The 24,320-nt window shown below is 35.8% G+C and overlaps 4 protein-coding genes and 1 pseudogene across 4 annotated transcripts; all 5 read left to right on the top strand.

The window, feature by feature from the left end:
* Positions 1–1,261: 1,261 nt before the first annotated feature.
* LOC132173037 (uncharacterized) lies at positions 1,262–1,874 on the top strand. Its single transcript, XM_059584596.2, has one exon. It carries the CDS (start codon positions 1,273–1,275, stop codon positions 1,792–1,794), a length of 522 nt encoding a protein of 173 aa, XP_059440579.1. The 5' UTR covers positions 1,262–1,272; the 3' UTR covers positions 1,795–1,874.
* A 2,329-nt stretch (positions 1,875–4,203) lies between these two features.
* On the top strand, positions 4,204–4,865 carry LOC132173125 (pectinesterase inhibitor-like). The gene has a single exon (XM_059584711.2). The coding sequence runs from the start codon at positions 4,228–4,230 to the stop codon at positions 4,744–4,746; it is 519 nt and encodes a 172-aa protein (XP_059440694.1). The 5' UTR covers positions 4,204–4,227; the 3' UTR covers positions 4,747–4,865.
* A 459-nt stretch (positions 4,866–5,324) lies between these two features.
* Positions 5,325–7,696, top strand: LOC148587878 (uncharacterized; annotated as a pseudogene).
* Positions 7,697–13,039: 5,343 nt separating this feature from the next.
* LOC132168597 (pectinesterase inhibitor-like) lies at positions 13,040–13,791 on the top strand. Its single transcript, XM_059579591.2, has one exon. The coding sequence runs from the start codon at positions 13,056–13,058 to the stop codon at positions 13,596–13,598; it is 543 nt and encodes a 180-aa protein (XP_059435574.1). The 5' UTR covers positions 13,040–13,055; the 3' UTR covers positions 13,599–13,791.
* Positions 13,792–20,467: 6,676 nt separating this feature from the next.
* LOC132173031 (putative invertase inhibitor) lies at positions 20,468–21,031 on the top strand. The gene has a single exon (XM_059584593.2). It carries the CDS (start codon positions 20,475–20,477, stop codon positions 20,985–20,987), a length of 513 nt encoding a protein of 170 aa, XP_059440576.2. The 5' UTR covers positions 20,468–20,474; the 3' UTR covers positions 20,988–21,031.
* Positions 21,032–24,320: the final 3,289 nt, after the last annotated feature.

Below are 24,320 nucleotides of genomic sequence, written 5' to 3'. Positions count from 1 at the left end.
CACCGCCTCAGATCCGCCTCAGATCGGTCGAGCTATCCACAGATCCGCCATCGCCGTCCCATCTCCACCTCAGATCCGCCTTCTCCTCCTCGCGTGGCTCCTCCGATCTTCCCTCCGCCCACCTACCTCCGCCCCTGCCGGTGCTGTGTGGTTTTTTTGTTTCTTCTGTTTCTGGCCCTCCGATCTTCGGTGCTAGCCCAGAATCTGGTTGTGGTTGTTTTGCCTTTGCTTTTTACTTGTTGATTTTGTGTGTTTGGCTTTCTGTTGTAGTTTTTTTGCAGCTTTTCTGTTGTTGTTTTTTATCTTTGTTGTTATTTTCTGTGGGTTTTCACCCCCTTGTACTGAAGTGGATGGATCTTATTTGGGTGATTTTTGTTGCTGGTGGTTGGCCTTCTACGGTTCCGAATCGGTTTATGCAGTGTTTGACCTGCAACAACGTGGTTGTTGCCTTTACTGCATCGGACTCTTTATCGAGTCTCTTTGCTATTTGTAACCGCCTTGTGCGGCCCTGGAAAAGGCCCGGCTTGTATGCCATTGCCTGCTGTTTGGTCCTTTTGGACCAGATCCAGATTTCGTTCTTAAATTTGTACTGCATTTACTTTTTGGGCTGTGTTGTTGGGGTGCCCACCCCTTTTGAGGTCAATTAGTCAGTCCTGTAACCCGTTTCCCTTAATTGAATAAAAAAAAAAAAAAAAAAAAAAGATTGGATTTACTTGGACCTTCTCCAAGAAGGGGTGCATCCATTAAAAAAAAAAAAAAAAACTTGGCACTATGATATGCCATACAATCATAATCATATATGATAGTACGTGCTTTATGCCAATTTTGGGAAGACATGATGACAGGAGGTGAGGTCTAATAATGCGTGTTTTTAGTATTCAAACTAACCAAAAAAACAAGGGAGATGTCCTCATAATCCGATCTTCAACTTCTGTTATTTTAGTTGGTATTTTGAAAAATGCTTCAATATTATTTTTAGCATGTTTGAAAAGTTCATAGATACGATTAAAATCTAAAGAAAGTAATTAAAATAGGTGGAGTCGAAAATGTTTTTGCTAGAAACATGGGGATTGAGTGGATGGTGCATGCAGCCTCATATTGTCTAAAATAATCCCAAAGAGACTTTGTTAAGCAGAGTAATTGTGTGGTCATAGGCTTCTCTCATGCACTAATCTAATCCCTCTACTCTTTATATATATGCTTGAGTCTTGAATGTATTCAATATATAACTACTCCTATTTGAGAAGATAAAATTCTGTGAAAAAACAAAAGATGAACACCATTTCTTGCTCAAAGGTCTTCCTTGTGCTGCTTGTAACTCTCTTGCCAAACCAAATTTTTGCGGATCAAAATTTAATCTCCTCAGCTTGTGGTCACACTCTGTACAAGGATCTGTGCACCACAACTCTTGAATCGGACCCCGAGAGCAGCTCGGCTACTAGTTTTGATGTCCTAACCAAAGTTGCACTAAAACATGCAACATCTACAGCTACCGAAATACATGACCAGGTCACAACACTGCTCAAAGGATCGTCGAGCAATAAGGATGCCCTAACAGGTTGCAATAAGAACTTCCAAGACGCAATCGAACGACTTGCGGCAGCGAGCAAGTCCCTGGCATCTAAGAAGTACTTTGATGTTTATACATGGGTGTCGTCTGCCGTGAGTTCTAGTGACACATGTGGCGAAGGCTTCAAGAAAGTGGGAGAAACCAAATCTCCATTAGCCGATCAGAGTACCACATTTGCCCATCTTGGCAGCATTGTCATAGACATTACCAATCAACTCAAATGAAAGGCTGCTAATCTCATTATCTCAACTCAATTTACATATTGAGCTTAGTTTTCGGCAATAAAAAAGTCCTTCCGTTACACAACTAATGGATTTGTAGGAAGGAAATTGTATGGAGTAATGTCTAATAAACTTGCAGATTGTGGTTGTTTCAAATTACAGCATTGTCTTCAAATTTACATTTTCTAGATACTAATCTCTGCATTTTTTGGATGCTGTAAAATAAATCTACATAATATTCTATAATTCCAAGATCAGGTTTCCCAATAAACTGATAAAAGAACTTAACCAAAATCCATAGCAATAAATAGCCTTTGAATCTTGATTTGAAAGCCTAAAACACCAAATAATAGTTTCTCTCATTTGGCCCCCCTAAGTTACATCAAACCGATGAATGTTGTGTACATTTATAGGGTCCGGAAAGGGTACATTCCCCTTCTGGATTCCTTTGCTTTGCGTTTGTTTGCAGCCCCTTATGGCTGCTTTGATTCGACTAATGGGCCAAATTATTTATTTGACTCGTTTCTACTTGTTCTTCGTTCTTGTTTTCTTGGTTTGTTTACGGCACCGTATTTGGGTTGTTTCAGGGCATTTGTTAGGGTTGGACACCCTATTTGTATTTTTATTTGGTTGTAATTTTCCCCTTCCCCACCGCCATCTTGAAAAAAAAAAATTTATGCAATTCATAAATATTATGGGCACTATGGGCAGCAATCAATACCCAATATGTTAATATGCTCCTTAAAAGTCTTTGGTGATAACCATTTTTTAATGGATCTGCAATCATGAGTCCTGTGTTAATATGTTCTATAGGCACTCGCACTTTTTGAACTTCCTCCTTAGCGGCAAAATATTTAAGCTCCACATGTTTAGTACCATTAGAATATATGTCGTTCTTAGAGAAAAACACGACAGCATAATTATCACAATAAATTATCAATGGCTTGACAATAGTGTCAACAATTTCAAGTCTTGAGATAAATTTCCCCAACCATAATATATAAATTGTGGCCTCAAAGCATGCCACAAAGTCAGTAAAGTTTGAATTAGAGTAGCCAATCACCTCTTAGAACTTAGAAGTGAGCATATAATCTTTTGATCCTCCTAAGTATCTTATCACTTTCTTTGCAGCTTTCTAATAATCCATTTCAAGATTGCTTTGATATATGCCCAACATACCAACTACAAAAAACAAATTCAAATTAATTTTATTTTTATTTTTTAAAAAAGTAAAATAAATATATATATATACAAAAAAAAATTATAGGGGTGGCTGTCGGTTGTTGGGGGTGGGGGGTGGCCTTCAAGCCACCCTGAATCTGCCCTAGGGTGGCCCAAAAGGCCACCACCGGCACAGGTGGCACGTGAAGGAGAAATTTTGAAGTTTTTTGGTGTGCGTGGTTGTTATAAATGCAAACTTTGAGCGCTAATATTTTCAAAATTTGAGACGTGCAAATAGTATTTATGTGCGAAAAGCCACATATGAATAGTAGTACTGTTCACGAGTGAACTGTATGTTACTATCCACATGTGAATAGTAGCACTATTCAAACGTCTATATTTTATGAATATTGATGTTTAAACAGTAAAACGACACAAAATTAGTGAAGTTTTCCAAAAAAAAAAAAAAAAAAGTCACTAATTGGACTTTATTCATTTATATATATATATATATATATATTTTAAAAATGAATTTTAGTTTTTGGGTATTACATAATGCTAGTCCAAATACGAGTAATGTCTACAAAAAATAGTGGAGTTCCTCAGCTACTCATACAAGAAGGGTATCTTCCAGTAAAACATTTAGGCAAATTACATTGGTTTCGAGAAGACCAACAACTTTGATTTTTCACTATTAATTGAGAAACTTACATCAAGGATCAGTTCTTGGTCGTCAAAAAAGTTGCCATTTTTCAAGCAGATTTTACAACTTTTATCCTGTGTCTTGTACAACATACAAATGCATGTTTGGTCCAGTATTTTCATCATTCCAAAGGAGATTATCAATTGAACAAAAATTCAATACTTTGGATCGTTTGTTACTAAAATTCTGAAAATTTTATCCTAATTAACCGGCCAAAAGGCCAAATGGCTAATTGATTAGGAAAATTAAATAAATAAATCAAACTTCTAGTTAAGTATTTGTCAGTTTTTCAATATTATCTTTAGCATGTTTGACCAAAATAAAAATAGTTCATGGTTAAAATGAAAATCTAAAGAAAGTATGTTTTTGTTAGAAACGTGAGAGTGGACAATGCTTGCAGACTCGTACCGTTAAAACAAAAGCCCAAAAATATATACTTGTGTGGTCATCCGATTCTGTCGTGCACTAATCTAATCCCTCTACAGCTCTATATATATTTGAGTCTTGAATGTATTCTTTAGCTCAGTAATTAGTCCTATTAGAGAAGATCAAATTCTGTGAAAAAGCAAAAGATGAACACCATTTCTTGCTCAAAGGTCTTCCTTGTGCTGCTTGTAACTCTCTTGCCAAACCAAATTCTTGCTGATCAAAAGTTGATCTCATCAGCTTGTAATCTCACTTTGTACAAGCAACTGTGCACACAAACTCTTCAAAATGACCCCGACGGCAGTAAGGCTACTAGTTTTGAAGTCCTATCCAAAGTTGCACTAAAACATGCAACATCTACAGCTACCCAAATACATGACAAAGTCATTAGTCTGCTCAAAGGATCATCGAGTGATAAGGCCCTAAAAGATTGCAAAGAGAACTACGAAGATGCACTTGATCAACTTGGAAGGTCGACCACAGCATTGGCATCTAAGAGATACAATGATGTTAATACATGGGTGTCGGCTGCCATGAGTGATGCTGACTCATGTGACGGTGGCTTCTCGGACGTGGGAACTGCCAAGAATCCATTAGGAAGTCAGGGCACCACATTTAGCAACCTTTGCAGCATTGTCTTGGCCATTACCAATCAACTCAAATAGGTCTTTTTGTTTTGATTTTGATGAACATCTATTTTGATGTCAAATCGATGTTGGAATGTCCATGCATGTGTTCCAATATTTAATATATATATGAATAAAACAGAAATACCGTTATTTTAGTTTTTTTTTTTTTTCTTTCTAAATTGGGTTGAATGAATTTTTTTAATTTAGTTTATTAAAGTGAATATAGATTTTGTATGCTCTAGTGATAAATATCAATTTAATAAATTAAATCAAAAGAATTTCCTACTAATAATTTGTCCCAACCAAAATAAGTACTATAGGTTACATACCATTTATCTTCCATTCATTTCATCTTATATCCACAATGCGAAAGGAGGATGAAAAAGCACCACCAATTGCGACCTTGGGTGGCTCACACTGCATGATCATGTCATACGATATAAATATTGTTCATTTAATATAAAATTTCATTTTTTGTCAAGTAACAGTAACTCAAAACATCGCCCTTCTATTGTTTTCAAAGGCTATAGAATATTAACAAATAATATGGATTCTCTTAATAGTCAGCAAAATGGTTAAGAGGCGCAATTCTTTTGTATTAAGCATAATCATGGATGCAGGTTCTTCTCAGAGGTCCAAAGAAGTCTCCTGAAGCTGTTAAACACTTCGGACCTGCTCCTGGTGTGCCACATAGCCACACCAAGCCGGATTTGAGATCAAAGGGAAGAAAGTTTGAGAAGGCTAGAGGAAGGAGGAACAGCAGGGGATTTAGGGTTTGATTTTGTTAGTTCTTGTGTTGGCTAATTTAGTGATCAAAATGGAAGTTTGAAAGCGCGCAACAAAATCCAGTTTCAGGCCAAGGCTGTCCGAACAGCAAGATAGCCTGTCAGGACAGCAATTCCAACAAGCTGAAATTCATCCCCTGCAATAGGTGTCCGGACAGAGTGCTAAGGTGTTCGGACACCACTTCCAGCAAGCAGCCGAAAGCTTCTTCGAAGGTTATTGTCCGGATAAGCACTTACCCTGTCCGGATACACCGTAGATTTTATGCCCAAAACGTGTTTTTAAGTGGGCCCAGATCTAGGGTTTTGTACGTGATATAAATACATCTTTATAGACTTGGAGAGGTACGGATTTCTACCCTAGATTTCGTTAGAGGCTATACTAAGAGAGAGTTTATGTTGTGAGCTAAATCATTCCTCTTAGAGTACTTGTTAGTTTGATTTGTGCACTTCATTGAGAAATCTATCGGAAGGATTCCGTAAAAGAGAATCACGTTGAAGAAAATTGTAAGCAAGGAGACGAGTTGTAGGCTTGTCGATCTTATAGAGCCAAGGTCTTGCAAAGGGTTGTAAGTGTTCCTAGTGTCTATAATCTTTGGATAATTTTTTGATAGTGATTTTCTGGATTTGGCTGCCTTTGAGAGATTTTACTTTTAAAACGCTTTTTAAAAGATTTCCTCTTCGACACCAAAATATCTATGTCTGCGTAATTTACTGCTTTACATATTTTGGTATTGAATTGTTTGTTGCCTCTTATTTGTTAATTCTGCATTAATTGGTATTTGGAGTCTGCATATATAGCATTTTTTTCAGAGTGGATTTTATTACTTGTTCAGCAACAAGTGTCATTCATGCACTATTGGCAATCCAAATATTTGCTAGACTATTAGATCCTTGTTCTAAAGTGTATTTGGGGCAGCTTGATTTCCATGTTTTGTTACAATCATTTCAGAAATGAAATGATTTCTTATGAAATCCTAGAAGCGGATGCATCACTGTCTGCTACATATTTGTTCCATTTCTGTAGCAGATGTTTCTGCAGAAATGGAACACTTGCTACCAATCTCACCTTGTAGCACTTGCTTCCATCATGTTCACCCTTTATTCTATGATATGCCATACGATCATAATCATATGTGATAGTACTTGCTTTCTGGTTTTAAAGGAAAGTCTATGCCAAAATTCAATTTTGGGAAGACATGATTATAGCCATCCATAGCTTATAACTTATAAGCCTATAGCTCACAGGAGGTGAGGTCTAATAGGATGCAGGTGTTTTCAATATTCAAACTATCCAAAACAAATGGTAGATGTCCTCATAATCTGATCTTCAAAATCTGTCATTTTAGTTGGTAGTTTGAAAAATGCTTCAATAGTATTCTTAGCATGTTTGACAAAAATTCAAGGATGCGATTAAAATCTAAAGAAAGTAAGTTAAGATTAGGGAGTTAAAAAGGTTTTTGCTAGAAACATGGGGAGTGGTGGATGGTGCATGCTCATATTGTCCAAAAGAATCCCAAAGAGACTTTGTTAAACAGAGCGATTGTGTGGTCATTCTCTTCTCTATTCTCTCGTGCTCTAATTTAATCCCTCTACTCTTTATATATATATATATATATACTTGAATGTATTCTTTAACTCAATAACTACTCATATTTGACAAGATAAAATTCTCTGAAAAAGCAAAGATGAACCCATTTCTTACTCAAAGGTCTTCCTTGTGCTGCTTGTAACTCTCTTGCCAAGCCAAATTCTTGCTGATCAAAATTTGATCTCCTCAGCTTGTGATCTCACACTGTACAAGAAACTGTGCACGAAAACTCTTGAATCGGACTCCGAGAGCAGTTCGGCTACTACTTTTGAAGTCCTATCCAAAGTTGCACTAATACATGCAACATCTACAGCTACACAAATACATGACCAAGCCACAAAATTGCTCAAAGGATCGTCGAGCAATAATACAGCCCTAACAGATTGCAAAGCGAGCTACGAAGATAAAATTGAAGAACTTACGAAATCGATCGATGCCCTTGCATGATGCATCTAAGAGGTACGATGATGTTTTGACATGGGTGTCGGCGGTCCTGAGTGCCAGTGACTCATGTGACCAAGGCTTCAAGGAAATGGGAGAAGGCAACAATCTGGGTGCCACATATAGCCAGCTTTGCAGCATTGTCTTAGCCATTACCAAACAACTGAAATGATCTATTTTGATGTAAAATAGATGTTGGAATGTCCATGTGTCCCTATATTTAATACAGGAATAAAAGAGAAATGCCATTATTTTAACTTCATTATTATTATTATTATTATTATTTTTATTATTTATTTATTTTTTTCTAAATTGGGCCAAAGTAAATTTTTTAATTTAGTCTATTAAAGTGAATATAGATTTTGCATGCTTTAAAGATAAATATCAATTTAATAAATTAAATCGAAAGAATTTGCTTCACCACCTCATATCTAGACTAATAATTTGTCCCATATTGTTGGTTACTTACCATTTATCTTCCATTCATTTCATCTTATATCCACAATGTGAAATACAGGATGCAAAAGCACCACCAATGGTGACCTTCTGGTAAAGGAAAATAAACCCAACATTATGTTTCTTATGAAAACAAAATGCAAGAAAACGAAGATGGAGGAGTTGTGGGTTAAGCTTGGCTTTGCAGGTTTGTTTGTGGTGGAGCCAGTTGGTAGGAGTGGAGTTGTGGGTTAAGCTCTCTTATGGAAGGCTGATGAAGAGTAAGAAATTCAAAATTGTTCCAGACGGCACATCAACGCCATTGTGAAACATTCAGATAGTGCAATATCTTGGAAGCTAACGGGTTTTTATGGACATTCGGATTGGACCAAGCGACATGAGTCTTGGGCCCTTATGAGACATCTCAAAAATTTCAAACTCAAACCTTGGCTTTGTTTGGGCGATTTTAATGAGATCGTAACGCAATATGAAAAATCAAGGGCGGCTTTAAGGAAGAAGGGCAGATGGACTTATTTAGGGGAGCACTTGAGTACTGCCATTTGAGTGACCTGGGATATAAGGGACCAAAATTTACCTGGACAAATTGCAGAAATTCAGAAAACTTCACTAAGGAACATTTAGACTATGCGGTTGCAAATAGCAGTTGGTGTTCGGTCTACAGGAAGGTGGAGGTACGGGTATTAGCGGGCAGGTCTTCAGACCACAAGCCTCTGCTCGTGCGGCTTGACAGTGGGAATGACGCACGGGTAGAATACAGCAAAGGTTTCAAGGTTGAAGCATCTTGGATTGTGGATGGGGAGTATGACCAAATTGTTTGTGAAGCTTGGGAGGGAGGAGGTCTGGGAGGATCAAAGATGCAGCTGGTTCGGCAAAAGCTTGCTCACTGCCAGCATGATCTGTCCAGGTGGAGTGCACGCAAATTTGGGAATGGCGAGAGGAAACTCAAGGAAAAGACCAAGCAGTTGGAGGCTTTACAGAGGGAGGAGGGTCCTGAAAATTGAGAGGCCATCAAATTGATTCATTCCAAAATTGATGTGATAATGGAACAAGAAGATCTTCGTTGGAAACAGAGTACAAAACAAAACTAATACGAAGTAGGGGATCAAAATACGCCCTTCTTCCATGCATGGGCCTATCATAGGAGAAGAATCAACTATATTCGGAAGGTGTTGGATGAAGCAGGGGTGGAATGGAAAGAGATTGAGGGGGGGGGGGGGGGGGGGGGGGGGGGGGGGGGGGGGGTGGCTTTGTACAGTTCTACCAATCTCTTTTCTCTGCAGGGGAGACACAAGGAGTAAGTGAATGTATTGCTAACTTGGAAACCCGTGTATCAGCTGAGATGAACGCAGGTTTGCTGCGTACCTTCACCTCGGCCGAGGTTGAAACTGCTTTATTCCAAATGCACCCGCTAAAGTCCACAGGGCCGGATGGCTTCTCCGCATGCTTCTACCAACGATCGCGGAACATAGTTAAAACTGAGGTTTGCAATGTTGTCATTGATTCTCTTAATCATGATCTTTTTGATGTCGATGTTAATGCGACAAATATTGCTCTTATCCGGTTATTCCCAAATCCAATAATTCCTCACTGGTGACTGATTACAGACCCCATTAGCTTGAAGCAGATGCATCACTGTCTTCTGCATATTTGTTCCATTTCTGCAGCAGATGTTTCTGCAGAAATGGAACACTTGATACCAATCTCCCCTTGTTGCACTTTCTACAATCATGTTCACCCTTTATTCTATATATCCATTTGTTGTGTAAAGCCTCGCCTATCACCTCCCAAGTCTGGTTAGTAATCAATGAGTCCATCTCATCCTTCATGGCTAACTCCCACTTGGTTGAAAATTCAACAATAAAACACACCAAAAGGATAAGAAAAATAAAAAACGCCTAATAATACTCCTATCCTAAATTAATCTATCACGAATTCTGCATCACTCTGCCTAATGCATAGGCTTTCCAACACAAAGGACTCCCGGGGGAGAACTTCCCCAAGAAGGGGTCTTCCATTTTAAAAAAAAAAAATTGAAAAAAAAAAAAAAAAAACTTGTCACTACGACTAATGGACAGAGTTTTTATAATCAAATTTTCTAACATCTCATTTTCAATTGATAATATGGATATTCCATTTACTTTTTCTTGTGACATTGTCAATCTTAGGTAGGATTTTATCAAATTTAATTTTGAAAAAAAATATTTCTTCATAAGCAACCGTAACATGTATTGTCAATCAAATTTTATACTCGATACATTTAAAAAAGAATCAAATATTTTTATATAATTTAATTTGCCAATCAAAGCACTTTCGTTTATTTGTAAAATTTCATTTAAAACTTATTTTTTATTACTTACTAGATCAGAATCCGTGCAATGCGCGAAATTATTCATTATAATTTAATTTTAAAACTTAAAATACATATCCATTGTATTTTTTATTATAGGTCAAAAAAGTTGTATAAAAAAATCTATCATGCCTATTTCAATAATAAAAAAAAAAAAATACTAAAAGTTATATAACAGTATATTACTGAACATAGTAACACAATTACACATAAGATTGCATGAATATATAAATCACATAAAAATATACTATCATAAGAACCATATATAATTTTAGTTTTAATCCATATAAATTAAAACATATTAAAACATTCCCATATGTGTAATTTAAAATGGAAACAAAGTGTACAGAAAAAAGAAAACAGCAAGAAAACCTGGAATGAGTTAAAAATTAAGACCCTTAATTAATTTTAATTTAAGCACATTAAAAAATACATAGTAAATCACAAAAAATAAAAAATAAATAAAAAATTGGGAACCTTTGTTTTCTTTATTAAGACAATTAAATATATTACAAATAAAACTCCTACGTTTTAATATAAAATTTATATAAGAGAAAAAATCAATTTGAATAAAAATAATATATAAATTTGAAAAAAAATATAAGGGACACAAACAAAAACAGAAGTAAAAACTATTCTAGCCCAAAACTTGTGACCCCTAGGTTTTAAATGCCCAAAACTTGCTAACTTTTTAAAACGCTACATGTCGCAATTTTATGCACTCTCTAAAACATGGATTCCTGACACGTGTCGTAATTCTAAGAACTCTCTAAGCGAAAACTCAGCTTTTACACACACACACACACACACACACATATATATATATATATGAACAAATAAAATCCCTTAGTTTTAAATGCCCAAAACTTGTTCACTCTTTAAAACGCCACGTGTCGCAATTTTAGGAACTTTCTAAAACATGGGTTCAGGACACGTGTCGTAATTCTAAGCACTCTCGAAGCCAAAACTCGACTTTTATATATGTATATATGAATATGATTAAATATATAGCTACTTATCACTTGATTCAAGAACATGAAATAATAAGACTTAAGAAAAAAAAAAAAAAAAGTGTTGCGAAAAATGGAAAGCTATAAAGTGCAATTTACAGTGGAATACAATGCGAAAAAAAGAAAAAAAGAAAAAAGAAAAGGATGTTGAAAAGACAGCAAACAATTAGAGTTTATTACACTTCACAAACTTTTCACTTTCTAAAATTTTATGGCTGTTGACACTTTCATATGAATAATGAATTTCAATCCATCATTACTATTACCAAATTTAGGGTCTTTAATTAGATACTATTTATTAACTTTTACCATATTAGAACCTTAAATATTTTTTTAGAAAAAACCTTTATTGTACAATTATTAATTGGGGCCTTAATTAGACACTATTAATTATTAATGTTTTACTATATTAGAGCCTTCAAATATTTTTTTAAAAGGAATCTGTACTTTACAATTATTAATTCGGGTCTTAATTAGATACCTTTTATTACTTTTTTACCATAATATTAAAGCCTTAAATTTTTTTTTAGTAAACATATTTATTGCATAATTATTAGTTGGGGGCCCTAGGCAACTGCCTAGCTCGCCTAGGGATCCGGATCTTCTCAGTCCATTATGGACTAGAGGATATCCAGTTTATGGCTAGAATTTCTTTACAGAAATCCTAGTACCACAAATGTGTCACGTGTCCTCCGAATAAAAAAAAAAAAAAATTAATTAATACTTAAAAAATAAATAATAACTAAAATAATAATAAAAAAAAGATGGGTGGCCGGCAACCACAGTTAGGCTTGGGGCGAAGCCACCCTATGGCCCTTGGGGCCAAGGGCCAAACTAAAAAAATAAAAATAAAAATCGTTTTGCCCTTTGGGGTGGCCCGACCACCCCCAAGGGTCATGGGGTGGTCCGGCCACCCCCAGTGTCTAGCTATCCCATATTACTTTATTAATTAATTAATTTATTTATTTTTAATCTTAAATAATATTTTATTATTATTTTTTGTTAGTGGGACATGTGTCCTATTTGTAGCTCTAGAAAAAAATTCTAACCATAAACTGGATATTCTTCATTTCATTTTGAACTAGAGAGGATCCTATTTTCTCGCCTAGGGCTTGAGCCGGCCCACACTATGATATGTCATACGATCATAATCATATATGATAGTACTTGCTTTATGGTCTCAAAGCAAAGTCTATGCCAATTTGGGAAGACATGGTTATAGCCATCCAATCCATAGCTTATAACTTATAAACCTATAGCTAACAAGAGGTGAGGTCTAATAGGATGCAGGTGTTTTCAGTATTCAAACTATCCAAAACAAATGGGAGATGTCCTCCTCATAATCTGATCTTCAAATTCTGTCATTTTAGTTGGTATTTTGAAAAAAGCTTCAATATTATTTTTAGCATGTTTGACCAAAATTAAAAAGTTCATGGATACAATTAAAATCTAAAGAAAGTAAATTAAGATAAGTGGAGTCAAAATTGTTTTTGCTAGAAACACGGGGAGTGAGTGGATGGTGCATGTAGGCTCATATTGTCCAAAAGAATCCCAAAGAGACTTTGTTAAACAAAGTGATTGTGTGGCCATTCTCTTCTCTCTCTCTCTTGCACTAATTTAATCCCTCTACTCTCTCTCTCTATATATATACTTGAATGTATTCTTTAACTCAATAACTACTCCTATTTGACAAGATAAAATTCTCTGAAAAAGCAAAGATGAACACCATTTCTTGCTCAAAGGTCTTCCTTGTGTTGCTTGTAACTCTCTTGCCAAACCAAATTCTTGCTGATCAAAATTTGATCTCCTCGGCTTGTGATCACACTCTGTACAAGAAACTTTGCAGGAAAACTCTTGAATCGGACCCCGAAAGCAGCTCTGCTACTAGTTTTGAAGTCCTATCCAAAGTTGCACTAAAACATGCAACATCTACAGCTACCCATATAAATAGCAAAGTTACAAAACTGCTCAATGAATCATCGAGCAAGGTAGTTAAGGGTGCCCTGAAAGATTGCAATGAGAACTACCAAGATGCAATCGAAGGACTTACGAAATCGAGCAATGCATTGGCATCTAAGAGGTATAATGATGTTAATACATGGGTGTCGGCTGCCATGAGTGCCAGTGACTCTTGTGACCAAGGCTTCCAGGATGGGGGAGACGACAAGTCTCCATTAGGCAAGTCTCCATTAGGCCATCAGGGAATCGCATTTACCCGGCTCTGCAGCATTGTCTTGGCCATTACCAATCAACTCAAGTGAAACTCATCGTCTATCAGACTTTTTGGAAACCCAATTTTATTTCTCAACTTAATTTACCATATTAAGTTTAGCTCTCGGTAATAAAAAAAAAAAAAAAAATCCTTTCATTGTACAACCGAGGGATTTGTAAAGCATCAATAACATGTCATGGTCTAGGTGCCAAGAAATGGTTTTACTTTATTTCAAATATGAAATGGAGAGGATCCAATTCTCTTGTGCTTCCATTTATCATAGCACAATCCATGGCCTAGAAATAAATTACTCTGCTTTTTTCATTTTTCTTTCATGAGTAGGAGGTTCGGTGTGGCGGAACCACCCCATGGCCTTATGATGATGATGTCGCTTAATGCATTCACCACCTAAAATTATCACACACATCACACCACCTCTACTAAGACACTTAGCCATTAAAGGAAGGGATGAAAAAAAATGATTTAAAGTTCAATGGTTAAAGAATGACATAAACAAGGAGAAAACAAGCCAGTTACTAATTAAAGAATTGGAAAATCAATGATAACATAAGCCAAAAATAGAACCTCGCGTGAGCACATCAGCTTACCCCATTAAAGGGCGAAACATGCCACCAAACAAGCAATTTCATGAATATCCAGACCCCTCCCACCTCGATTGTAGAGCTCAATTACAATGGAAACATCACTCAAAAAAGTTTCTTTCTTCGGCCTCTAATGTGTCATTTGATAACGGGTTTACAACAAATGTCAAAAGAAGACATGATTTGTCAACTCTAAAGTCTTCAATTAGGAAAAGCTTGAACGAGTAGTCACTGCATAAAAGAATATTAATTAATAAATTTCTTACTGCAGTTTCAGTATAGGCTCCGTTTGTTACGACCTAAAATGTTTTCTGAATTTTTTTTTTTTTTAATGTTAGTCAAACCATAAATATTTTTTGGTTGACCGGGATAGCCTTCTTTAAAACCGTAAACGATTTTCTAAGTTTGAGCTTCTCACTCTCTCTTGCAATTCATTCTCTACCGTCACCAGAGGTTGTCGACCGTTGTAGGCCATTGTCGGAATTCGCCAAAATCCACAGTTGGATGTTGTTAGAGTTCACCGCTTGCCAAAGATTGTCGGCGGCCGCCATTGCTTGCCCTTGCTGTCGATGGTTTTTGTACAAGTCATGCCGAAAAATGTATAAAGGTGAAATGATTTCCCTAAAAACATTTTTTTGTGAAAAACATTTTACGTCGAAACAAATGGAATCTTATGTTACGTTTGGTACGCAGAATAACCATTCCATTAAAAAAAATTAATAGCTTATATTTATTTGTTTTACTATTCGATTTGTATATTAAAGGGACAATGGTCATGGCGACGAAATACTCTCGCTGCCAACATAGGATCCAAACAAGTACCCAACTGCCAAATGGCTTGTTTTCAAGGAATAGCCAATCAACTGGAAATCACGCCTCATGAAGCGGACATCACTAGATCAAATCTTTCTCCCCCTTTCCCTCTTTGGCTCTCTTTGTGCGAACTTGTCAACAAAATGCTAAATGGCGTATTAATTAACGAAAAAAATAGTTTATTCAAGCTTAAAATATTATCATAGTTCATTAACTATTTGTCAGATTTCAATTTCTTTCTTATTAAATGTTACGAACCTAAGTTCGCAACGGAATAAATTAGGTTATAAGGGAACTTAGACCTTTCAAACATAAGGTTTGTAATTAATTCTTTTCATGCCTTTATTCATAGCATATCCTCCTTTAAATAGAGAATTCATTACATTACATAAAAGATCTAAGACTGAGTCAGCAGAAACCCTTATATATATATATATATATATATATATATATATATATATATTATACTTTTGGAGAGTAGTAAATTCTGAAAAAATAATATCGTACATTAAATTTTTGAACTTAATGAAATCACATCTAAGGAAAATTATTGAAAGTATAGAAAAAATCATGCTAATTTTCTATATTATAATCCATGTATATGTGATTGTAATATATGTGATTTAATCATATATAGAAAGAATCATGCTAATTTAATTTAGAATGAACCAGTATAGAAAGAATATGTATTAGTTTTCTAAGAGTGATCAACCAGTATTCTTAGAAAGAATCATGGGACATTAAATCACATATATTATATGTGATTTAATTTTCGAACTTAATGACTGATTTAATTTACTACTCTCCAAAAGTATAGAAAGAATCATGCTAATTTTCTATATTATAATCCATGTATTCTTTTTGTAATTTCTTTTTTCTTTATACCATTCATTTTAAATCATATATACTTATAGGAACAAAGATTTTAATTTTTTATTTATTTAAAAAGGTGAGATATATTTTTATACACTTTTTTTTAACTTATAATGAAAAATGATGCGTTTAATTTTTAAAATTAAAGGGTAAAGTCCTCTTAACCCTCTCAAAGTACCACTTCAATGACAATCTACTCCTCAAACTATCAATTGCGACAATTTACCCATATAAACTACCAAAACAATGACAATGTACCCCCCCAATGCTAGTAAAATGACTAAATTACCCATATAAAATTTTCAATAAGACAAAAATACCCCTAAAATTTTGAAAAAAAAAAAAATTAAATATATTTAAAATTTAAAAATATATATTAAAAAATTAAAAAGGTTTGGGGGTGGCCGAGCCACCCCTTGGCCCAGACCACCCCCATTTGGGCCAAGGGGTGGCTCGGCCACCCCCAAATGGCCAAAATGGGGGTGGTTGAAACCATCCCCAAAGGGTTTGGGGGTGGCTCGACCACCCCCATTTGGGCCAAGCATGACTTCATCAACAGCTAAAAAGCCTACTTGGTGGGGGAAGAAGTCTGGCAAGAGCAAAGAACAAAACCCAATTAGCGCGCCCACCTCCATCCTTCCAAATCCTCAGTCAAGAATGATAGGGTCAAGGCCAAGGACAAGGAAAAGGCCAGCAACTTCGACGAGGTCTTCTCCTGGAGATTGCCGCGTACCATTATGGATTTCGGTGGCTCCTTCGGCTTTTCAAATTCTTTCGAGAATTTTGTTGAAGGAAGAAAATTTGGGTAGGCTTCATGGTATCAAGATAGCGAGATTGAGCCCTTCTATTTCTCACTTGCTATTTGCTGATGATGTAATGATTTTTTCCAAGGCTAATAGGAAAGAAGCTTCTGTAATTCTCAAGGCTTTTAAGTCTTATGCTCAATGGTCAGGGCAACATATCAACTCTTCCAAGTCAGCTATTTTCTATAGCAAAAACTGCAAACCTGCTATCAAGACAGCTATCAATGATATTCTTAAGTTGCCTCCCATCCCTGCTCGAGCAAAATACTTGGGTATTCCTCTTTTTTTAAATAGGAAGAAAAGTAATTCTTTCATTGAGCTTAAGGAGAGGATTTTTGCTAAAGTAACTGGTTGGAAAGCCAGATTACTTTCCCAGGCAGCTAGAACGACTTTGATAAAATCAGTGGCTAATGTTATTCCCTCTTATTTGATGTCACTCTTTCTCTTGCCTAAGTCACTGTGCTTGGAGATTAATTCAGTTTTGAGGAAGTTTTGGTGGGGGTTTCCTCAGGAAAAGAATCACAATCTCTCCTTTCTCTCTTGGGAAAAAATTTGCCAACCTAAAGTTGTGGGGGGTCTTGGCATCTGCTCTATGGAGTGTATTAACAATTCTCTCCTTGCACGAATGGGTTGGAAGATGCTTTGTAATGAATCTCTTCTTTGGGTTGAAGCTCTTAGAGGCAAATATTTAAAGAATGGTTTTTCTTTTCTAAATGCTCCTTCAAACCCTTCTTCTTCTTGGATTTGGAAAGGGTTACTCAAAAACAGGTCAGTGGTTAAAAAGGGTGCTTGTTGGTCTATCTCGGATGGGGCTAATATTCATATTTGGAATTCTCCTTGGATTCCTTCTATGCCTAGTTTTAAGCCTAGACCCAATGTAAATTTGGTTGATCTTCCAGATTTTTTAGTTGCTGACCTCTTATTACCAGGAATTAGATTGTGGAATGTTGATCTTCTTGGTGATCTCTTTGACCCTCCCTCTGTCCAGAACATCCTTGGAATTCATATTCCCCGGATTAGTGATGTTGACAAGTGGTCTTGGGCACCTTCTTCCTCTGGCCTCTTCTCGGTGAAGTCTGCTCGCGATATTTCATTGCCTTCATCTAGCAGGATTTCTCCATTATCTCCAGTTGACTGGCAAACCCTTTGGGGCATCAAGATTCAAGCCAGATTAAAAAATTTGCTATGGAAAATTGGGTGGAATATTTTACCTTCTAGAGCTAATATTGGTAGATTTGTGACCTCTGTGGATGACAATGCTTGGGTGTGTCCATTCTGTAAAGGCTCTTTAGAGACCTTGAATCACATTTTCTTGAATTGTGATTTAGCAAAGATTCTTTGGAGGACTTCTCCTTGGCCTATTTTGATCTCTTCTTTTGCTGCCAGACCCATTTCTGATTGGATCATTGCTATTATTTATCCCTTTGACAGGTTGGCTATTCCTCTAGTTGATTCCCAAAAATTTCAACTTTTTGCAGCTCTTGTTATGGATACCATTTGGTTCTCAAGAAACAAACTGATCCATGATGCTATTCAACCTGATCCGCCCAAGATTATCCAGCAGCTCAAGACTACTCATGAGTACCATGTTTCAGCTTGGCAGATTTCGGCTCTCCCCTCTCTTTGGTCTCCTCCTCGGCTAGGAAGTGTTAAAGGCAATTTTGATGTAGCTATTTGTGGAAATTTTGCTGTGGCAGCTGCTATAATCAGTAATCATGATGGTGAAATTATTCATGCTGCTACCCAAAAGCTTTTCTCCTCTGATGCTCTTTTAGGCGAGGCTTCTGCTGCTCTTCTTGCCTCCCGACTTGCAGTCTCTTCAGGATTTAGTAATTTCATGCTTGAAGGGGACGCTCTTTTGGTTATTTTAGCTGTTAATCAGCCTCATCTTTTTGCTACTTGGCATTTTGCTCCTATTGTCTCTGATTTGAGAATTGAGCTCTCTTCCTTTCAATGCTGGAATGCGTTGAAAGTTTCTAGATGTGCAAATTATCGTGCACATGCTTTAGCAAAATGGGCCGCTACCCATCTAGTGTTTGGTAGCATTCCAATAGGATCCCCCATTCTTTCTTCCATTAGGATCAAGAATGGGAAAGATCCTCCCTTGTAGCCCCCTTTTTCCTCTTCAATTAGAAAAAAAAAAAAAAAAAAAAAAAAGTTTCAATTCCGATGGTGGCAACAACGCCAACAAGGTAGGCCATCCACTATGTCGGCCGTCGATTTTGTCCGGGAACGATCATATCCACGAGGCCATGGTGGGTGGTTGGCCCATCCCCAACTACCTAGGGGTGGTCCGGCCACCATCTAGGGGTGGTCCGGCGCCCCTATTTTAAATAAATTAAATTTTTATTATTTTTTATAAGTTCTAGTATTTTTGTTTTTATTTTAGTTAGGGTAATTTTGTCATTTTATTAACAAATGGGGTACATTGCCATTGTTTTGAGAGTTTGGGAGGTAAATTGTCATAATTGATAGTTTGGGGGGAGGAGAGATTGTCATTGGAGTGGTAGTTTGAGGGGATTAAGAGGATTTTACCCAAAATTAAATTATAATGAAGAATCTTGCACATAGCGTGTGTTATAAGCTAGTTAAAATAATATTATAACCCTAATACGGCTAGGGTTAGCAGACTTATGCTAACATAATATAAATCTAATACATAAAACTAATACAGCTAGCCAAATATGGAAAGTCTGTGACATTAAGTTCGCAACGGGATAAATTAGGTTTTAAGGAAACATAGACCTTAGATTATAATGGAACCTAGACCTTTCAAATACAATGTTTGTGATTAATTATTTTCATACATTTATTTATAGCATACCCCCCCTTAAATAGAGGATTCATTACATTACATAAGAGAGATAGGGATGAGTCAACAAAAACTCTTATTAAAATAATATCATAACCCTAATACGCAGGGACGGAGCCAAGAAATTTTATGGAAGGAGGCCAGCCAAATTTTTTTTTCGGTTCTTTAAAATTTTTTTATGAAAAAAAATTATTTTGGTTGTTTTTTATGAAGTAAAGACTACTGTAAGGGCCAAAAAAAGTGAACATTTAAAAGTAAGGGCCAAAAAAAAAAAAAAAAAATTAGTGGGTATGGGCCAACAAAATTAAAAATAGGGCCAATTTTTTTTTTTTTTGGAGGGAGCTAAATAACTAAAATTAAAACTTTAATTTTACTTTTTTAATTTTTTAATTTTTTTTATTATTTTTTTTACTTATAATTTTTTTTTCCTTATTTTGGGGGGGACATTGGCCCACCCTGGTCCCCCCTTCCCTCCGTCTCTGCTAATACGGCTAGGGTTAGCCGACTTATACTAACATAATATAAATCTAATACATAAAACTAATACGGCTAGCCTAATATGGAAGGGCACGTAACATTAAACTATCAATTCTGTCATTTTAGATGGAATTTTAAAAATGCTCTAATATTATTTTTATCATGATTAACCAAAATAAAATGTTCATGGATACAATTAAAATCGAACAAAAGAACTGATTAAAATAGCATTTTGGTCTAAAGAAAGTAATTAAGACAGTGGAGTTGAAAGTGTTTTGCTAGAAATAAGGGAGTGGATGGTGCAGACTCCAGCTCCATAAGAATCCGAGAGAAACTCTGTTAAACAAGTGATTGTATGTGGTCATGCGCTTCTCTAGTGCACCAATCTAACCCGTTCACACAGACACACACACTCTCTCTCTCTCTCTCTCTCTCTATATATATATATATATATATATATATATATATATATATATATATATATACAGACATTTCGGTGTATGTAATCAGAAGCCCATAACATAAAACTTTTCTAGAAAGCAAAGATGAACACCATTTCAAAGGTCTTCCTTTTGATGCTTGTAACTCTCTGGCCAAACCAAATTCTTGCTCAAAATTTGATCATCACAGCTTGTAATAGCACTCTGTACAAAGAATTGTGCAGAAAAACTCTTCAAAATGACCCAGAAAGCCGTGCGGCAACTAGTTTGGAAGTACTAGCCAAAGTTGCACTAAAGCATGCAACATCCACAGCAACCCAAATACATGACCAAGTGAAAAAACTGCTCAAATCATCGAGCAAGCCGATTAAGGCTGCCCTGACAGATTGCAATGAGCTCTACCAAGATGCACTTGAACAACTTGATGACTCCAGCACTGCCTTTATAACCAAGAATTACGACATTAGCACATATGTGTCAGCTGCCATGGATGATGCTGACACATGTGACCAAAGCTTAGAGGAAATGGCACCCGGCAAGTCTCCAATAGGCAGTCAGGGCACTACATTTAGCCAGCTTTGCAGCATTGTCTTGGCCATTGCCAAGCAAGTGAAATGAAAGGGCCGCTAATCTCTGCCTGCTCTCACACTCTAAACTAAATTTTCCAGATTAAAAAAAAAAAAAAAATCCCTCCATTATACTACTGGTTTTACTTGATTTCAAACATGTTTAGTGCCAATCTTTAATATTTTTTTCTCATGTTGTACCGTTTGTTATAGAATAATCCATGGCCTACAAATTCGTAGAAGAAGAAAAAAGACAGAGATCAAACTGAAAGTTATATTATGTAACAGAGTATGTTCCCATGTGCTGCAAATCAAATTTATTGTGATTAATGGATTTCTGAAAAATAAAATAGCCAATACAAACACACCCTTAAAAACCAGAAGCCACTAGATGATATTCGCATCGCCAAGAATTCACACAAAATGGTAAAAAAACAATTCCTTAATAGGTTTGAAAGAAAAATGTAATCCAAAATAACATTGGAGCAGATCTCCATGGACTGATAAAGGAGAAAGCTCAAGCTAAAAGGATTATTAGCATGTTTTACACACAGATAAAATCATGGAAACCATTTCCTCGGAAAACAGCTTCCCAGGAAGAACTATGTGCGAATGTAAAAACAAAGGAACACAAAATAAGGATAACCAAATGAGCATGAATCAATCAACTCAAGTGAAACTCATTGTCAATCAGACTGTTTGGAAACTCATTTTTCTTTCTCAACTTAGTTTACCATATTAAGCTTAGCTCTCGGCAGTAAAAAAATCCTTTCATTGTACAGATGAGGGATTTGTAAAGCATCAATAACATGTCATTGTCTAGGTGCCAAGAAATGGTTTTACTTTATTTTAAACTTGAAATACATGAAATGAAGAGGATCTGTTTATCATAGCACAATCGATGGCCTAAAAATAAATTACTCTACTTTTTTTATTTTTCTTTCATGAGTACGAGGGTTCGATGTGGCCGAATCACCCCATGGCTTTATGATGGTGTCGCTTAATGCATTCACCACCTAACATTATCACACACATCACACGACCTCTACTAAGATACTTGGCCATAAAAGAATGACATGCATAAACAAGGAGAAAACAAGCCACTAATTACTAATCATAGAATTTGAAATCAATGATAACATAAACCAAAGGTAGAACCTCGCGTGAGCACATCAGCTTACCAAAAAAGGAGCGAAATCAAGGGTGAGACATGCCATCAAATAAGCAAGCTCATGAAGATATAGAACCCCCCCACCCCACCCGACAAAGTTTTCCTCCAAATCAATCTCATGATCGAAGCCACTAACACTAGAAACATCATTCATAAAGTTTCATTCTTCAACCTCTAATGTATCAGTTGATAAAGGGTTTACAGCAAATGTCAAAAGAAGACATGATTTTTCAACTCTAAAATTTTCAATTAGCAATTAAAAGCTTGAACGAATAGTCATTGCATAAAAGAATATGAATTAATAAATTTCTTAGTGCAGTTTCATCTCAGCCTCTGTTTGTTTCGACGTACGTAAAATGTTTTCTGAAAAATATTTTTTGTATTATTCTATGTTTGGTATGATTGAAAATCATGGTCAAACCCTAAACATTTTTCTGTTGACCAGGATGACCTTCTCTAAAACCGTAAACCATTTTCTAAGTTTGAATTTCTCATTTTCGCATGCACTCTCTCTCGCAATTCATTCTATGTTGCCGCCAGAGGTTGTTGACCGCTGCAAGCTATTGTTGGAATTCGCCGGAATCCACAGTCAGATGTCATCAGAGTTCACTGGTTGACAAGTGTTGCCAGCGGCCACCACCGCTTGCCCTTGCTGTTGATGGTTTTCCATACAAGTCACGCCGAAAAATGTATTAAGGTGAAATGATTTCCCTTAAAACATTTTTTAATTTAATGGAAAACATTTTACGTCAAAAAAAATTGAACCTTATGTTACCTTTGGTACACAAAATAACCATTCCATTAAAATAATAATAATAATAATAATAATAATAATAGCTTATAATTATTTGTTTTCTTATTTGATTTGGATATTAAAGGGACATTTGTTAGCATTTTAGACTGCCACTTCTTTACATAATTTTTTCACACCCATAGGTGGGGTTAAAACTACCTATAGGTATATGAGATAGATACTTATTGGATTTTGATCAAATTATGGTTTTAAAAGTCACATATAGGTGTAAAAAAATTTGTGTAAAGAAATGAGAGTAAGGGTCTGTTTGGGACTGCGGTTTCAATAAGTGCGATCTTAAAATTTGTGTTTTTGAAATCACTGCTTTTTAAAATTGCAAAGGCGTTTGGTAAAACATGTTAAAAAATATTTTTTTTATCAAATATTTGTTATGCGAAATCTTAATTTTTGTTTAAATTATAAAATTCGTGCTTTTTCAAATAAACACCATCTAACCTGCTTATAGAAATCACAGGTTTCTTTTCCTATTTTAGATTAAGTTCTTTTTAAATTGCAATGCTAAACGTAGATTATTCTTATGAAATTGCAATCCCAAAAGCACACTAACTATAGCATTCCTCTATATATAAATATCCAAACCCAACGTGGACTGCAAATCTGAGACCTTATTGGGCAAAATCTTCCATCTTTAGAAAAAAAATCGTAGATGGACTAATTTGTTATTTGTTTTAAATTCCTCAATATGATTTCATTTGGTTTAATTTTTTTTTACACAAAGAAAGTGGAAAGGTAATTTGATTTGTATTTACTTGTTTTCTTATTTATTTTTGGACATTAAAGTAACATTTGTTAGCATTTTGTACAAGCATTTTATACAAGCACTTGTCGCACTTCACATAATATCCAAACCAAACTTGAAAGAAAATAATTTCTACAATTTGTTCTCAATATGTTTAGTCTATATATATATATGTGCGTGTGTGTGTTTTGAAACAGTTTCCGGTTTGGTGAATACAAGGACAACTTCACGACCTTCCTTCGCGCTCCTCCATGTATCTGAAGGACACTCAAAGGTTAAGAGAACTCGTCGGGGATGTTTCGGCAGATCCTCCTCTGATCCTTCATTGAAATTCTAAGAAGAAACTATTGCACACCTTCATACTTCTTGGATGTGCCTATTGATAGCCCCGGTCATTGGAGCTAAAATGGTAACTCGGCTAGAGATCTGGGATTTGGGAGTGATTCGATCGTAATCAAATCTTTGATCCGATCCTGTGACCATTATAGAAAAGTCGTATCCGCATCGGCAGTTATTGCATATCCTGTGAATGGCACAGACAATATCTTTCCATATTTGTTCCCGAACGTCTTTACCTGAACATCTTGATATGCTCGGCTGTTGATTATCCCAAGCACTCTTTCCTTATAGTCAGAATCCTATACCCGAGAGACATGTGCTC

Source organism: Corylus avellana, chromosome 1 (assembly GCF_965113065.1).
Source record: "Corylus avellana chromosome 1, dhCorAvel1.hap1.2, whole genome shotgun sequence".
NCBI lineage: Eukaryota > Viridiplantae > Streptophyta > Magnoliopsida > Fagales > Betulaceae > Corylus > Corylus avellana.
The sequence above is the reverse complement of the archived record's forward strand: the minus strand, read 5'-3'. Positions and strand labels throughout refer to the sequence as shown.

Coding starts and splice junctions, on each gene's coding strand:
- LOC132173125 (XM_059584711.2), top strand. CDS start 4,228: ATGAACACCATTTCTTGCTCAAAGGTCTTCCTTGTGCTGCTTGTAACT.
- LOC132173031 (XM_059584593.2), top strand. CDS start 20,475: ATGAACACCATTTCAAAGGTCTTCCTTTTGATGCTTGTAACTCTCTGG.
- LOC132173037 (XM_059584596.2), top strand. CDS start 1,273: ATGAACACCATTTCTTGCTCAAAGGTCTTCCTTGTGCTGCTTGTAACT.
- LOC132168597 (XM_059579591.2), top strand. CDS start 13,056: ATGAACACCATTTCTTGCTCAAAGGTCTTCCTTGTGTTGCTTGTAACT.